This window comes from Morone saxatilis, unplaced genomic scaffold (assembly GCF_004916995.1).
Source record: "Morone saxatilis isolate NCDOM2014 unplaced genomic scaffold, NCSU_SB_2.0 Contig3, whole genome shotgun sequence".
Classification (NCBI taxonomy): Eukaryota; Metazoa; Chordata; class Actinopteri; family Moronidae; genus Morone; species Morone saxatilis.
Window position 1 is genome coordinate 2933137 of NW_023339873.1, and position 17316 is coordinate 2950452.

Below are 17316 nucleotides of genomic sequence, written 5' to 3' on the forward strand. Positions count from 1 at the left end.
GAGAGAGAGACACAGAGAGGGAGACAGGGAGGAGAGAGAAGAGGAGGGAGTGAGTGGGAAGAGACAAATAATAGAGGAATACAATTACTGTGGACAAGACAAGGACAATGGCTGCAATCCTGACACTGCTTAAGTACCTTGGTCCGCCTTTTGCTTACACAATTGAATCCGGCTTTGAGGTTGATTTGATTACTGGGAGCAATCAGAAGTACAATATTAATGCTTATTAAATCACAGGCTGGAACAGAAGCTTCGACAGAAAAGGGAGCTTTGTAAGAGCCCGTCTGGAAAGTTCCTGCAAGCTCCGTCACTCCTTACAATCTTTAGAGTCAAGGGCCAACTCAGCAGTATTCGATCTAGCCGGCAGTGCTCCCACCCAAACACAATTTAAACTTCTCCAGTGATTTATCTTAAGAGTGCTGCAGCGCTGCAGTGCTGCACCTACCTCCTTTTGAACTGGTAGAGGGTGTAGCCCATCCATAATGTCCCAAGCATCAGCAGGAGGCAGAGGACGGGCCTCTCTCGAGTGCACTGGATGAGGGATTCAGGGAGGGCGTTGAGTGCCAACCCAGCCGCCACCTCGCTTCTGTTTCCCCCAAGCAGGTCTCTACCCTGAGAGAAGTCCTCTATGCTACTGTTAGCTAGCGTTGGGGCGTGGTAGTACCTGTGAAAGACTGAAGTCACATCCACAGTGTTTAGTTACGCTGAGAACAGACATGAAGATTATTGAAACCAACAAAGACTACAAGATTTTTAGCCACGTTAGCAGGTTGGCTCAATATAGGCAATGTCAGTCAGTTGGTCGGTCCACCACTTCGGTCCAGACTAAAATATGTCAATAAATGTTAGATAGACTGCCATGAAATTGTGTACAGACATTCATGGTGTCCTGAAGATGAATCCTCATGAGTTTGGTGATACTCTGACATTTTACTAGAGCGCCACCTGCAGGTTGACATTTGTGGTTTTGTGTGAAATGTCCAGTTTCCAAATACACTAAAATCTTTTTTGTTAAGAGCTTATTAGCAATGTTAACATGCTAACGCAGTAGGCTTGGATGGTGAGCAAGGCAGAGACTTTCAACCATCTAAGCCTCATCACTTTGAGAATGCTAGCATGCAGACGTTAGCATTTAAAGCACCGCTGTGTCTCAGTACAGTCTCACAGAGCTGCTATCATGACTATAGACTCAAGTCAGAAAGTAGCTTATATTGAACAACCGAGTAAATACAGCACACTGAACAAAAGTTGGCTTTGCTGCTTGGTTAACCCCGCAATCCTGAATGTGACTGTACAACAAACAAATAGCCTTAAAGGCCATTTGCGTTATTTATGCTGCAATCAGCACAGAAACACAGGAAAAATGATAAATTTAGGTAAAATATTGGACATGGGCGACAAGGACTGTAAATCCTGCAGGGAGGGCTGCAAGAGAGAGAACCTCATAAAAGTGAGATAAACCTCAGCTGAGCTGTGGCTCTGCACTAAAACCTGATCAACTGGATCGTAAAATAAAAATCACTCAAGGTACACAGCACTCATTTGCCTACCGATTTTGGGCATTTGGCTCACACACGGTAAATATCAAACATGTTTAAAATCATCTTAATGAGAATTACAGGCAGTGGCTGGATCAAAGGTTAAACAATTAAAATCCTTAAAACACCACACACTGCATGATTTTATCTCTGCCATGGCAACACCAGCTGTACCAGACTGTAGTGGACTCGGTCCACTGAATTTAGTCCTGACACCCATATCAGATCTACAGTATAAACAACCCAGTAAAAACAACCCACAATGTGTGCCTGCCCTTTTAGCGAGCATGTTGTTGTTAAACTCTGTAGAGCAATGCTTTTACAACTATTTTAAATAATAAGAATGGCACAACCTTGTCTATAAAAGTGCCACACAAGTAGAAATAATTTCACTTTCATTGGAGGGTGTGTGACACGACCTGCATGCTCTGCAGTCCTTTTCATCAAACCTGGACAAAGTTATGCAGCACGCAAAGTTGTACAGGAGACTGGATACACAGCCAAAAGGTATTCATTCATGTTACTGCAAAATATTTTGGATGAAAAGTGTCAACAAAATGGCATAGGTTAATGTTATGGTAATGGCATATGAGCTCGGAGCGTATTTTACAAATGGTTTCCGAAAATTGAACTACTGCACTGGCAATCTCCAAAACAGGACAACATCGCATTCAAAATAAATTACATTCTGCTATCGTCATCTCATTTTTTGGAAATTAAATTGTGTAAAATATTTATGATACACTAAGACTAGGTGCGGTAAAGGCAGGGGTGGTGTAATATGGCTGCAGGCTGGGCTCAAAATCTGGATTGATTAATTTAGTACACAGTATCTCTCTCAGTCTGCTGACCCAACAGAGGAACTCGTGTTTTTTTCTGTCTTCCCACCACTAAACTATCTAGAAGGCTCAGTTTCTTACTCTTGGCCAGACTAAATTCTTATTAGGGGTATGATCTAGCTGCACTGGATTTGAATAAGAAGGGCTGTTCTTATTTGATTAGTTAACTTATCAGTTTGTGTCTTGGTTGTCTGAGAATTTTATTTTCAGGGAAATGTTTTTAGTGGAAAATTATATCTGGCATCACAATAATATTCAAAAATATGGTTTGTTCTTTAATAAGCATTCAATTTTAAGAGATCCTTCTGAATGACTGCATTCATCTGCAGAAGGGCAATAATACTGAAAATAAAAATTGACCGTTTTTAATTAAATGGACTAAATCATTAGTTGAAGAGATCTTATGACAATCAGACAACAAAGGATTCTTCAGTTAAGGACAGCCATGCTAATTAGTGAGCTGCACTTATATAATATCTAAAAAAATTCACCTCTAATATAGTGAGCAGTTAGACTATTTTGGGGATTTGAAGATGTCTTACCTCGGTGTAATTGGCTGTTTAAAAATCCGACATGAGTTTGAGGCTGACACTTTGCAAAGACAGGAATGGTGGTGGATCTGACAGCAGGCATGATGCTAGTGTTAGCATTGCTTCTGATTAGTCAGAGCGGACCACGAGCTCTTGATTTGCACAGCCAAAATGCCAGTAATGTGGCAGGAAAAGGCCTCAATAAAAGCAATGCGAGACTGTGGAAACAGCGATGTAAACGAGCTGTAACAACAAAGAAAAGAGACATCTGCCATGTTTGTCAGAAACTTACTTTTGACTGTGCCTTTCACTGCGTCTACCACAAATGCAATGGAAATGAACAGAGCAATGACCTCCTCTGTTGACCTGGAAAAGCACAGAACCATTACAGAAGTGATAACAGTTTGCATGCATGTGTTCATGAAACGCTTTTAAATTAAGGCTGCACAATCTTTTTAAAATATTATCTTCTATTATTTTTATATTTTTGAAAATGATTCTACAGCATTAAATCAACATTAGTAGAAGTGAGAATTCACCTATTAACACATTAACAAATTTTCCCAAAAAACACATTGTATAGACAAAGTAACACAAAGTAGAAATGAAACTGGTAAACAAATAAGTCAAATTACATGTAAAAATGAAACTTCATTAAAGGGAATACAATAGAATTTAAGAACCTGATTGGGTATATTTGCTTATGTTACCTTTTTTAGTTGAGAGAGGGCATAAAATATGAATCAGTACTTAATACTTAATATCTGTTGTTTTTGGATAGGAAGGGAACCAGAAGCAACAATTTAAAACTCTGGATGTGTTGGAGAAGCTACTGTCACACAGAACTACTCAGCTTTCTTTAAAAATGGTTTGTTATACAGAACAGACTTTTCTGTTGAGCGCCAGTGATTTAAGTGCAGACACTGGCGTGACCACCCAATTTAAACCATTTTTCTCTCTGACAGAGAAGTAAGCACACCAACAGATAAAAGGAAATGTAAGAATGGCTTCAATAAAATGAATTTTAGTGAAATATAAACAATTAAAGGGAGTTACATTTAAAAGTGTGAGTGTGTGAGAAATACCTTTTGAAGAGCTTCATGAGCAGGCTCACATTGAAGATCCCTCCCAGGATGAGGAAGAGGCAGTTCCACAATCCGATGCAGGCGTAGAAAGCTGGGAAATCCAGGTTGTAGTCATCACAGATTCCTCGGATCACTACGAGGTTGCACGTGTTCACAAACACACACAAACACACACACACACACACACAGTTATTACTTGTCCTTATTACCAGTGTGCTCCAACAACCTCAGAACTATATGTCTTTTGATTAACAGATTCTTTGCTTCTTTTTGCTAATGCAAATGAGGAAGCAGTTAACATGTTGCCACATTAGACACTATGTCGGGCTAATATCTGTCATTTTAAATATAGAAACTAGAAGAATAAATGGCTTATTTTTTCAAGTTTCATCAATGAGCTGTGTCTGAGAAATTGTATGAGACGAACAAACAATGAGCCAACAGAAGGAGACTGATCGATGTCGATTTAATCAATAAAATAAAGAACAAACTAGGTTAATAAGGAACTGTATTGATCAACTTTTTGTACTCTGTAAATACAGAAGCTTTTAAGAAAATAACAGAAAATACTATTTTTGATACTGCTATTACTGAAAAGCAGAGGAAGAACTTTATTAGAGATTTCTACATCAGTTATGGCAGAGATTGATTGTACAGGCACACAAAGAAACAAAAACAACAAATTTGATTCAAACATAAAAAGGACAAAATAATTGTAATGGGTTTGTTAGTACCATAACAATTCAGTTGTAATCTTGAGCACATTTGTGCGCAGATGAGTTACAACGTTACAAACAAGCCATTGTTCTGCTGAGCCAGGCTGCTGGAAATGTAGTATAATTATTCCCATGAGAATGTGCTTAGCACAATTCTAACCCATTTACTTCAAAGATCATCACACCACAAACCCAACAAACAGCTTTGGTATTAAAACTACATCTTGGCAATGGAGTTGGTGCTTTTTCTCATCACGGCGATTCTGCAGCTTCCAGCCATCAAGATCGTTTAAATTCCAACCTACAAAACACTGCTGTTGGGTAAAAAAACCATATAACACTTATGTGCTGTTGTCTCTCAGAACTGAATATAAAGTTTACATGTTCGTGTATGTGATGGATGAGTTTCCCCTGAAACCAAGCATTACGTAACGTCAGTGATAACAAAAAAAGTCATTTTCTTCATTCCTGAAAAACGCAAGTTTTTTGGAGAAATGTGCTTTTTGCTTGACTGCACCAGGAACACTCATTTGGGGCATACGTGTGAACAAATAGCTAAATTACTCGACCAGTGGTGTTTTCTGGTAAAAGAGAGAGCAGATGAGGACGAAAGAGTTTCTAGCTGCTGTTCTACACGGTCGGGTGCCTCCTTCTCTTGATTTTTGACGTAAGCTTCTTAGCACTCCACCCACCCCCAGCCTCCTTTTCAAATCGGCCGTCGGCAAAAACTGTGAAAAGATAAGTGCATTTTGGCTGAGCTGAGCTGAATGAAAGAGGGGAAAGCCTACCACTGATGAAGATGGCGAGGGGAGCTGTGGTTAGAGGGATGACTAGAGGAGAGCCGGCGAACAACGAGTAGATGACCCCACCGATGCTTTGGCCGATGATGGTCTTCCGAACATCTGGACAGAGAGGACGCACACAGAGAAAACTCAGGAGGAAGCACTGATGTGAACTAATTAATGTGCATGAATGTCTGCTCGGTGCTTCTGTAGAGCTAAACAGAAGTTGAAGTAAATTTCCAATTAATTTTTTTGGGCAGGGAATGTTAATATGATGCAAAACACTTTTATTTTACGCCAATTTTAAAGCTCCACCAATCAATATTTGTATAAATAAATGACATGAATACTTTTATTGTGTCTGCTGGATGTGTCCATACGTAAGTTTTTTCTAATAAATGCACAAATTAGCCAAAGCCAAAAGCCAATTAATGCAGCTTTAAGGTAGAAACCTGTGCAATAGGTCTGTTCACCAGAAAATGTCTAATTTCAGTTTTGTTCTTGATAAATAATGTATCCTGGAATTGCTTGTGTAATACCTTTGAAGAAAAGAAGATTACATTATTCCTAATACAGTATGGGATTAGTACACTGTATTTTATGAATCTGCTGTCAGGTCAAACTCTTATGTCTCTGAGAAAATTGTGTGTCCACATCCAAGTTTGTGCTCATACCTATCTCGCCACGTGTGCTCTCGTCATTGAGGGAGCCGAAAGCGATGGCGGGTAGGAGGATGGCGATGTAGAGGAAGATGGCTGTGGTCATGTACTTCAGCAGGGTTTTATTACTGCCAACTATACCTGAGGGAAGACAAACACAAACATATGAGTCATATTCAACTCATAATGGAGCGGAAGAGGCTCAACACTTTAATTTCAAAACGACAACAACATTAACAGAGTTCATCATTCAGTGCCTCTAAAATATGGAAGATCCAGTACATACAGTAAAACTATTCTACAAGGCCTTAAACTACCTACTGCCCTTTTTAAAATACAAGTAATTTGTTTCAGTTTTTTCCCATCCATCATTTTGTAAGAGCAGTTATTGCTTTTATCCAAATGATGGATAACTCATTTTGGAATAAAACACTTTAATTGGGCTCTAATGTGATCACAATGATTTTGGTCCTGTGACCTTCATCAGATGATCATTATCTGATGACACTCACAAGACAGAAATATCTTGATTTTGTTACAGCCCAATGAATGTGCTTGGATATTATGAAATAGGAAAGGACTGAAAGAGAGCAGCCGAGGAGGAGAATCCAGCAAGAAAACTCTGTTCACCTTAAATGTACTTTACTCTTCTTTAATTGCAGTCAAGGTCAACTGAGTCAGTACTTCCAATCACTTTAAAACAAAAACTCTATCAATAATTTAACGAAATTCATAAGCATCTCTGGCAGCAACAGCAACTAAAAAACAAGTATTTATTTTCCTCGTAAAAATAGCTAATTTTAAAGTTATTTGTTTGACTGTGGACAGAAACCCTTTCACCCGTTTGTTGATAAAGAGAATGACTTTATGAGTCAATAAAACCACCAGTCTGCTGAGATTGCAGTGGGAATGTATACCACAATGTCCTTGCCTGATGACTTGGGAAATTACAATAATATTGGCCGTACGGGAACATATGGGAGCAGTAAGACATCTGAGACAGTCATTTTAGCAGGAGACAACCCTAGATGTGACACAGATGCAGCACAGATGTATCTGAGGCAAAAGGTGACAGACAAATGAGGAGCTGCCAGAGGCACCCCAGTGTGGCATAATAAGGGAGATGATTCACTTTCACTACAAGTCCAGGTCCAGCCTACCATCTGTGAAGTCAGAGGGGTAGAAAGGCAGCCTGCGGCAGAAGTCCTCATAAATCCCCCGGCCGGCTTTGAAGAAATCTTTACACTGTGGAAAAGAAGGGAAAAGGTTAGATTTTCAACAAGGACACGAAGTCCAGGTACAGCAGCAGTTTGCAGATGTAGACGTCCCTGTGTGCGCCATCTTCAGGCAAGGAAAGTAACAGCTGCTGCAAGTTTGAGACTTCTTCGGCCTGCAGCCTTTGAGTGCTTTAGTTTAAAAAAAAAATCTTTTTATAGATGCTGTTTGTGTGTGTGTTTGACATTTTATATGTTACGGTTTACGTTACAAGGATTTTGTTGACTCGAGTATATTCTGCTGAATACTGAAAAAAGTACAGTTTTCAATCAGTCAGAGAAGGGTGGTCTTTACCACATTTTATTGGCTGAATAGAAAACGGGTTGGGATCATGTTTGGGATGCAGAGCCCAAAAGGAAACAACACAAGAACCTCTACCTTGTAGGTTGACTGAATTCTGTCTTTAATGCTGAACATTTGAATGGTGAACTTGAATGATACTAAAATCATCATTTGTTTAGAATGTTGTTTAGAAGCATCAACAATTTTTTAAAACCAAATAATGTGGTTGGCAGCACTGTCTCAGTTAACACTGCAGGTATTCCCAATAACCTTCACCAATAAGGTAGGGCAGCCTGTATGTAGCCTAAGAGGCAAATCCCAGGGCAACAAAGCCTGCAAAACACTCAATTCACCAGTCGCTACTGTTCGTTAGGCTTACTGCTCTGAGCGTGTGGTGAGAAAAGGAGACTCCGATGAGTGTATCAATATTTTTATCAGCTCATCTCCTCTCTCATTTGGACTGTGGTGGTTGGACGGTCAGGGAACGATGTTCAAAGAGGCTTTAGTGAGAAAATCAACCTGAAACAATAAAAGTGAGTGGGAGTGTCGTCATAGGTCGCTAGCCGCTTTATTTGGCGTGCCTCAGCTCCAATTTTTGGATTAACCTGGAGCCGGAGGAGTCAGGCACTGCCAAGATGGCGGCAGCCAGAGCCACACTGAGCTTGAAAATGGCTCTTCAGAAGTGTCTTAAAACCAAAAATGTTTCTATTACCTATATAATTGATATTGGTATATGGAAGTTGAGTTTTTTCCTTATTGATGAGTTATGTTTTTGTAAAGTTTCAATTTGGCTCTGAGACATTTTTCTAATTTATCTTGTTTTATCCATGATGTCCTCCAAAATATGCAACAGCAGAATACGGCCTGAGGTTGTATCCAACTCATACATTTTCTTTCATCTTGCACTGTGCTGTGGACAATGACACATTTAGATTAAAAATTGCCCATTTGATGATTCAGCTAAGACACTGGTGATTCCACAGGGGGCTCTCTGAAAGCTGATTTGATTCATCAAATTTAACGAGATAGTCCTAGAAAAGCTTCAACTGCGTAATCCAAAACACAGTAAGCAGATCAGCCGGACTGCATTTAGATGTACATTTAATAAAGATCCCCGTGTCCGCAGAATGATCAGGAACGACAGAGAGATGACAGCAACAGCGAGGGATAGAAGATTCAGTGTATTTTTAGAGAAGTCAAGAGGGGGACGGAAGAGAAAGAGCCACGTGATTCAAAAAAGGGACATGGAGTGCTTCTTTAAAAGATGAGCTTTCAGGTTACAGAAGATAGAAAGTAAATGTGCAGTCCTGACTGAGCTTATTAAGTAAATTATCCAATTACCCAGTGTTTCATTTTCTTGTTGAACATAGCATTACATAATTAAATGGAACGGGTGAAGAGGGAGGGGGTGTGTGAGTCGGAAAAGCCCTTGGGAAAATCATTCCTGCCTCATTTGTCATCAAAAAAAGTTTTGACGTTTTTTGGCAGAACAATGGAATTTACCTCAACGTAAACAACCTGAAAACAAACAACAGCATAAACATTTCTTTTTTCCTCTCTGAGCGGGCTGGCTAGTTTAATGAAGCCACACATGCTTGTTCAACAAGGGCTGTTCATCCATTAAATCCCTATACATCATGGAATCATTTATTATTACAAGGGAGCCTGTGTGTGTGTGTGGGGGGCCTGATCACCAGCTTTTGGCTCAGGTTCGATAAACAAAAGTCTCAGGGAGGAATTACTGTCCACCTGTTTGCCATTCGTTCTGAACGGTCGATAGAGAGAGGCAACGGGAAGGAAAAACATAAAAACACAACAACAATTTGGCCTCGTTTTTTAAAGTATAGGAAAGTGGTGTGTTCTCGCGGGTGGTCCGATGTCCATTTCGGATGTGGAAGGAGGTGGGGAAAGCGGGTGGTCTCCTGTTCTTTTCTCCCTCATTTTATCATTTTCTGTTTCCTCTTGATTTCACCTGCTCTCTGTAACTCTCTGCCATCCCCTTCTTTTCTCTCCATCTGTCTTTCTCCGTATATCCCTCTTTCACTGAGTGGCACTGAGCCTTTCAAGCCCTGGGATAAACACCTAACAAAATCCTCCACTAAAAAAAAAAAAAAAAACACAAGGGGAAATATCTGGGAGCCCTGGCCTGTCAACCGCAACATTAGGAGGAGATGTTGGTCTGTGGCATTGAGCAGAGCCCCTCTGGAGGTGTGTGTGTGTGTGTGTGTGTGTGTGTCTGTGTTAGTGTTGTGTGTGTGTGTGTCGTGTCTGTGTTAATGTTGTTATGTGTGTTGTGTGTGTGTGTGTGTGTGTGTGTGTGTGTGTGTGGGTGTGGTGTGTGTGGTGTGTATGTACATGCACGGTGTAGCAAGGGTGGGAGCTCTGACCAGGAACTGTGAGGAGTGTAAGGTCATTTACCCACCCTGAGGGGCCTGGCAGAGCCTTAGTGCTGAATGATAGGGGGAGAGAAAAGAGGAAGAGTCCAAGCCAGCCCGAGCGATGGAGGAAGAAGGGAGGAAGGAGGAAGAGGTGGGGGGTTAGAAGGGGAGGAGGAAATGGAAGGGAATAATAAAAAAAAAAGTTAAAATGTGTAAATGAATGTGCATAGTTTCATTTCTCTGCAGGGCGCTGTTAAGAAATGAGATGGTGAAAAGTAAGTGAAAGGTGAGGGAGGAAGACAGGATGAGAAGCTTTGGGAAAAATACCTCAACTCTGACATGTGGGGGAATATTAGCGAGTGCTACCCAATTTATAGGCTTCATCATCAGGGATGACTCATATTGTCATCAAATGAATACACGCTGCTTCAAAATGTGTGGAAATGTGCCTAATCGCCTGAGGTTGTATACACTGGATATGCTGCTCACACACTCAGAAATGCTGCTGCCCACCTTGAGGGGTTTGTGACTGCGGGGGTCGGTCTCCTCCTTCCCCAGAGCGGTGGGCTGCTGGTTGGTTGCTGTCAGCTGGTGCCTCTGGAACACCAGCGCCTCCTTAAACTCCTCCTGCGTCTTCGTCTCCAGCAGCTTCTGCCTGAAGGAGATGTCAGAGAAGAGGGTGGCGAACGTCCTGCCCAGCTCCATCGCTGTCTTGGTGCTTTTCTGCAGAAGAGCATTTGGAAATGGTTGAGCATTAAAATAATGAAATTATTAGTGGCTTGTTTTGTTAAATCAGTGGCAACATGCTGTAAGAACAATACAGATATATTAACACCTCATGTGTTAGCAAACAGTTCCTTTAAGGCACCAAGCAGACATGGAGCATCATTTGGAGTCATGTTGGTGTCCAGCTGATGAACGTAAGTCAAATATTCACTCTTTATTCAGCTGTTTTTGGTCTCCACCAGCTCCTGAGGGAAATATCTTGTTATTGGGCTGCTAAATGTCCCATTTTCTTCACCAGCAAAACCACTAACTTTTTCATAGCTTTTTTCAGAGGAAACAGCTGCCTACTGTGGCAGGAAATGGAGCTGATCAGAGCTGTGAAAGTAAATCAAAACAGTAAAGTTGTGGGCCAGAAAACCAAAACAATAAGCTGAAAGATACAACAACGATCTGTAGAGCTGAGAGGAACAGTCAAGTTATGTGTGTCACAATTGTCCTATTTCACATGACACAAAGTCATTTTATCCATTGTTAATATAGAAATACTGACTACTGCTGCTTTATTTTTTCAGTGTTGAAATATTAAAATCCAAATTTAATTCTCAAAATTGAAAACCGTAGTGTATAAACATCCCAGTTTTAAAATGTTCCTCTACAAATGTTTTCACATCCATATTGTTATTAGTATATACAATATTGTATACCATGGCACAATAGAGATTAGTCTACTGTCAAAGTTAAATTGTATTTGTTGTTTTTAATCCAATTTAATTAACTGATAAAATACCTTGATTTGTCAGGTATTTAAATGGACCACTGTGTAGGATTTAATGGCATGTAACGCCCTTGGCTCTCCCTCCCATTCCAAGCACGTGTGAGAAACTACGGTGGTCCTATCTAGAGCCAGTGATTGGTTTGTCCGTTCTGGGCTACTGTTTAATATGGCAGCCAAGTGTTAGACAATGGACCTAGAATTCATTGGATTAGCAAAAAGCAGATATTGTCATATGTGAACTGGCTCTCAATTCATGTCCAACAAAATGTATTATATCATAATACTGCAATATAAAAGCAACTCCGACTAACAATGAATATGTTGTTGTCAAATGTCTCTCAAATCAGGTACTCGAGATATAAATCTGGTCTTAATATCGAGGATACGACACTACTACTTCAAAGGTGGGTTTGCTAGGTGGCAGGTTTGGAGCTGGGGTGTTTTGTTGGGGGCTTTTGTCCATAATCCCACATCTGTTACAAATAATGCTGTCACAAGTCACTGAGTGATGGTAATAATGTACTGGCAGGCGCTGAGACAGCATGGTGCCATGGAAGCCTTGTTAGCCAGGTGGTGATGATACCAACATAGCCGGGCTCAGTAGCGTACAGCAGCAGCTGCAGCAAATAGAATAACTAAAGCCTTTAAGCTTTTTCACAGTGGTAACTGAATTTCAACCGGAGCTGAAAGAGCTGAGAGAATGGATCTTGATTAATCTGAAGGCTCTCTCTGAAGGCACAGGATACCCTACCTTCAGTCAGTCTATAGGTTTCAGCCATCAAAAATCTCACTCATGAGTATCGAACACGAACCCTTTGTGTGCTCTCAACAGCTTGTAGTCTGGGAGGACGGCAGCTATAGTAGACTCGGATTTACAGCAGATACAATAGATTCCAGAGGACACACACAGTCACAGCAGAAAACAAAGACTAGTTTGCAGCCACACAAGCAGCTCTGTGTGTGTGTTTTGAGCTAAATGCTAACTTCAGCACATTAACATATTAACTTCAGCATAATGATAATGTTAACATGCTGATGCTGATGTGGACAAATTCAAATCTTGACCTACAATTCATCCCAAGGGGAAAATGAATGTGTGTCCTAAATTTCATGGCTATCCATCGAATTTTTGTCGAGACAATTCCCTCAAAACCAAAAATGTGAACCTCGTGGTGACACTAAAGGAAAAGTTGAATGAATGAATTAAATTTTTGTGGCAATCCATCTTGTCGATGCTGAGGGACCAAGAGGAAAAGTCAGGGGATCACCAAATTCAGTTGGATTTATCCTTTTGGGACCATAAATATCAGTACAAAATTTCATGGCAATCTATCCAACAGCTGTTGAGACATTTCATCAATGTTTTCATCTATAGAGTCTCAGTGGTACCAAAAAGTATCAAAGCATCCATAAAAAAACTTCTCCAACTATCTATGGAATAATGCTGTAGAAATTGATTATACTGCAGAAGATGTCTTAATATGTTTTCATTGTAATCCACTGTTACTGCTGTGAATCGAACAATAGCTGCCATCCTCCACGAAGGAGGGAGCTACACACATTTCAGAGCCACCTTTCGAGCATGAGTATTGCATACTCAAAAGATAGATTTTCATTGTGGGATTTAAGTTTTGAAGGTCACTAGTTTGATTAACCAGGCCGACTGGGAAAATGTGGGTTTGAAAGTGAGTAACAATGTGCAATCAACATCAAAGACTGAGGGCAGCTTGCCTAACTAGCAAAAGAGGAGTTTCTTTGAGGGCAACAGTACATGAATGTGTTGACAGGCGCTTTCAGGTATGTGTTTAACTGAGTGAATGAGAAACAGAGCATTTTTGAAGAAAGGTCATGTCTGTTCAGCACATTCACTCTGGGTAAAGAAAAGGAGAAAAAAAAAGAAGCCACAAATGCTGTAAAGCTCTCTAAATGGTGGGTGATGGAAATGGTCCACCCTTACACACGCTAGATTACATACATTTGCCAACCAAAGGAATTCCTATTATCATTATCATCATGCCCCTTCAAAGATTTTTTCTTGCAGAAGCAGTCACCATCAAGGATAATTGAGACATAATAGTGCTTTATGTTTACTTGGGGCTTAGATTAATGTCTCTGAGAATGCCATTAGTGGTTGTGATTGCTGCCTGGAAGACTGGCAAGGAGGGCGCTGGAAGGAAGCATTGCAGAGGGCACAAACACAAAGACGGGTTTATGGGAAAAAAGATATAGAAACCAAACAAACAAACAAACACATGATGCAGTTAGCTGAAGCATCACTGCGCTGATTGCCAGGGTCGCAATCCAGTTTGACAGTGGGTTGGTGAACATGGTGTGCTTGGGAGGGATACCAAGCTGAATTTAGGGCCAGCATGGAGAAAGAGTTTCAGCAGAAAGGGTAGTTGAGGGTTTGAGGGGGTTTCCATCTGGAAAAGGGGCGACAATCAGACCCATCTGAAGACAGGAGAGTGATGTCTGTCTGTGCATGTATGTGTGTATATGCAGGTGTGTGTGGATGAAGCAGTGGAGGACAGCAGGGTTGAGTGGTTTGATGGGAAGTAGAAAGAGTTCATGTTTTGATGGGAGGAAAGGGTATTACAGGATCTGTGGCACACTCCATCCCATACAGCAAGCTCTTCAGAGCTGAAGAAAACAGCAACCCTGCACACAACAGTGACCAGAAAGGTTCAGCCAACAGGACACTCATGCCCACGCAAGATACTGAGAGGCCCTTGGATTGAATTCAGTTCAAAAGACATCTGGCAGCTTTGCAGCTATATCAGTAGCATTCTACTGAATTAAAATATAAAATGAAAAGAAGAAATGGCAGCAAATGACCTTGATATGAAATATAATACTCTGAGTGAGGAAAAAGCCATTAGAAATTTCCTTTTGCCTGCCACCCTCTTTCATTTTATGAAAACAATAAAGGAGAAGGTGATTTCGTTATCATTTTCTAAATAGTGATACAAAACAAAAATCAGTGGAAGCCAAATTTTAAACTACCATTTACATCCCAAACATTTTGTGGTTTATCTGTGTATTTCTTATAACTTTAATTAAGGTGACACATAATCAGTACTTCATTTGTGCTTCCTCCACATTTGTCATTTTACTTTAAATTACAGAAAAGTTTCTGCACCTTTATCGTCACAATAGGATCTTGTTTTTAACATCATGTGGTGATCTGTGTCTACTTGCGAAAAGAAACAACGCACGAAACGAGCACGGGGACATGAAATCCTGGTGAAGATCAGATGAAATCAATCTGGGTATTTTGGGGTAAAAATATGCAAAAGAAGTTTCATCCAGAACTGAGCTTGCTTTAAGGAAAACCAAACTTAATTGGACTTGTGACAGGTGTCTTACTGTAACTGAATTTGCAAGAACTGAATAATTTAAAAGTTTTAACTGTTGAACTGAATATACGTTTCCTTTTAAGCAGAGCTGGAAGGTATGCAAATGATCAATTACTTGCGCTATAGCAGTGGGACGCTTACATTGATCATATGGTGAGTTGGCTTTTACTGACCCATGCACCTGCAGCGAACACACCTCAAATGACTTTTAGCTTTAGGCAAAGATGAGCGATGAAAAAACAAGAAAATTACTGGCAGTGGAAGAATGTCTTCACAACACATTATTAGTGAATAAATAAGGGAATTAAAAAATAAATGAAGAAGGAGTTATATTTTTGTTAGATGAGAATAGTAGCAACAGTCAGCAACAAGCAAGCACAAACAGTAAATGTAACAAACAAGTGGGTCTACAAATGCCTCAGTAATCCACCAAAGTCAGATAAATCCCACGTATCATTTCCTCCCTCTGGGTGTTGGCAGTTACCATTTTTAGCGGGGCCAGTATCAGGATGACATAGCGGACCTCGCAGCAGTTCTCCCCCCAGTTTTGCGGCCTCTCCAGGCGGGAGATGCACACATGACGCCTCTGGAGATGCTTCACATTGCAGCTGGAGCAGAGAGGGAGAAGGAGGGAGGTTTAATAAATGTCAACGCCTCACCTCGCCAGCAGTACCCTTCATTTCCATAGATTAACCTCTCTCTGTAGTAACAGGTAGACACTATGCAAATGTGCTGGGTGAGCCTGTGTTCAATTACACACAATTATACACACACACACAGCCACGTATATGTGGATGCGTGTAACTGCACAGATATACTGCGCACACACACATTCCTGGGGTTCTATCAGTTGGATTAAAATGTATTTTTGTACAAGATTGAAATATTACATTTTGAAAAACATGACGGTTACCATATTCACATATTGTCACTGTCAAATGAAAACCATGTATCTCCAGATTTAGAGATTTAGATTTTTTTTAATGACACATCGAAGCGTTTTCTGACATAATCTCCCACAGCGGTATGAAATTGTGTGTAGCTTCTAAAACTGTTACAAATTACTGTTGAAAAATAAATCTGTTTCATGATGTGACAACACTAAAGGTAGGGTTTGGGTAGATTTAAGCAAAAAAAAAACAACTTGGTTAGGTTTAGGGAAACCGTGGTTTGGGTTTAAATGATTAGGGAACTTTAGTTGCCACGTTTACAGTAATAAACATGTGGTTAAGGTTGGTGAAAGACCGTAGTCATGCTTACATACAAAAACACAATGTTGACTGTTGGTAGTAAACAGGAAACAAACTGCAGTCTCCCGTGTTTAAGTGCAATGTTTTGGTGACATATCCACACACCTCGCCCTCGCCTGACTTCCTGTCATAACTTTACATTAGTACAGCCACTAGAGCCCCTTCACAATATATCGAGGGGTGAGAACCAGAGGGGCGCAAGTGACATTTTGGGTAAAAATAAGTTATACATATCAAATGAAAGCTCTTGATGAGCTTGTTATTACTGCCAAAAGTGTTAAACCAATCCAGAGTTATTAATCAGACCTAACACTATTGATTAATTGGTTCAATTCTAAACCTCACACCAACACACAAACACACCCACACACACGTTATGGCTTACAGAATGCAAAGCCAGGACTGCTGGTACTGGATCCCGGTGGCGGTGGCCGTCACCCCCTGGATCGTCTCTGACAGCAGGTGGACTGTGGGCGAAAGGTCAGAGGTCAAACACAAGTTAACTCAGATTGACCTCAAGCACAGTTTGATCCTTACACACTCTTATTTTCCACTGCACAGAGTTGGACTCCTTCTTTTCTGTGTGGGTCTTAATAGCACCAGTAATGCATGTCATCCCTCCACTGAAGCTGAGTGTAGCTATCCTAAAATGTATACTCACATGTTCATTACCTCAAAGCCTTTAATGTTTAAATCTGAAATCTAAAATAAAACCTGGCTCTGGTTTCTTTATCTGATCTAATGGTGTCAGAAAGGTTCAATAGAAATCTAGAGCCGTATCTGCTGTGCCAAGCCTCTCAATATGATGTCTACATCAGAAGTGTCTAACAAGCTCGCCTTCTGCTTTAGAAGGTGATGCCAGTCTGCACTGTCTGCAAACACCACACCATGACACACTAATAACGATGTCCATCCAACCCCAGAAAACACCAACGCTCATGTTTGCAGACAAAAAATAAAAAAAGCACATTTCATTATGCTACCATGTTTACACAGTACAAAATGGGCAACTAGGGGCTCTGCTGAAACCAGCTCGTTGCTTCCTAATAAGAGGAATCTCCCTTTCCGACTTTCCGCTGAGAGGGATGAATAATAGTGTTTTGGGGGATATTCTTCAGCAGCCCC

The 17316-nt window shown here is 40.6% G+C and overlaps 1 protein-coding gene across 1 annotated transcript in view; it reads right to left on the minus strand.

The window, feature by feature from the left end:
- LOC118337049 (sodium bicarbonate transporter-like protein 11) overlaps positions 1 to 17316 on the minus strand; it is a 92701-nt gene that overhangs the window by 5098 nt on the left and 70287 nt on the right. The window contains exons 6-14 of the mRNA XM_035673865.1: positions 16577 to 16658; positions 15426 to 15549; positions 10598 to 10807; positions 7310 to 7394; positions 6165 to 6290; positions 5497 to 5610; positions 3993 to 4125; positions 3200 to 3273; positions 446 to 674 (exon numbers count right to left, since the gene is read on the minus strand). Of these exons, the coding sequence (XP_035529758.1) occupies positions 446 to 674; positions 3200 to 3273; positions 3993 to 4125; positions 5497 to 5610; positions 6165 to 6290; positions 7310 to 7394; positions 10598 to 10807; positions 15426 to 15549; positions 16577 to 16658 (1177 nt within the window). The remainder of the gene's footprint in view (positions 1 to 445; positions 675 to 3199; positions 3274 to 3992; positions 4126 to 5496; positions 5611 to 6164; positions 6291 to 7309; positions 7395 to 10597; positions 10808 to 15425; positions 15550 to 16576; positions 16659 to 17316) is intronic.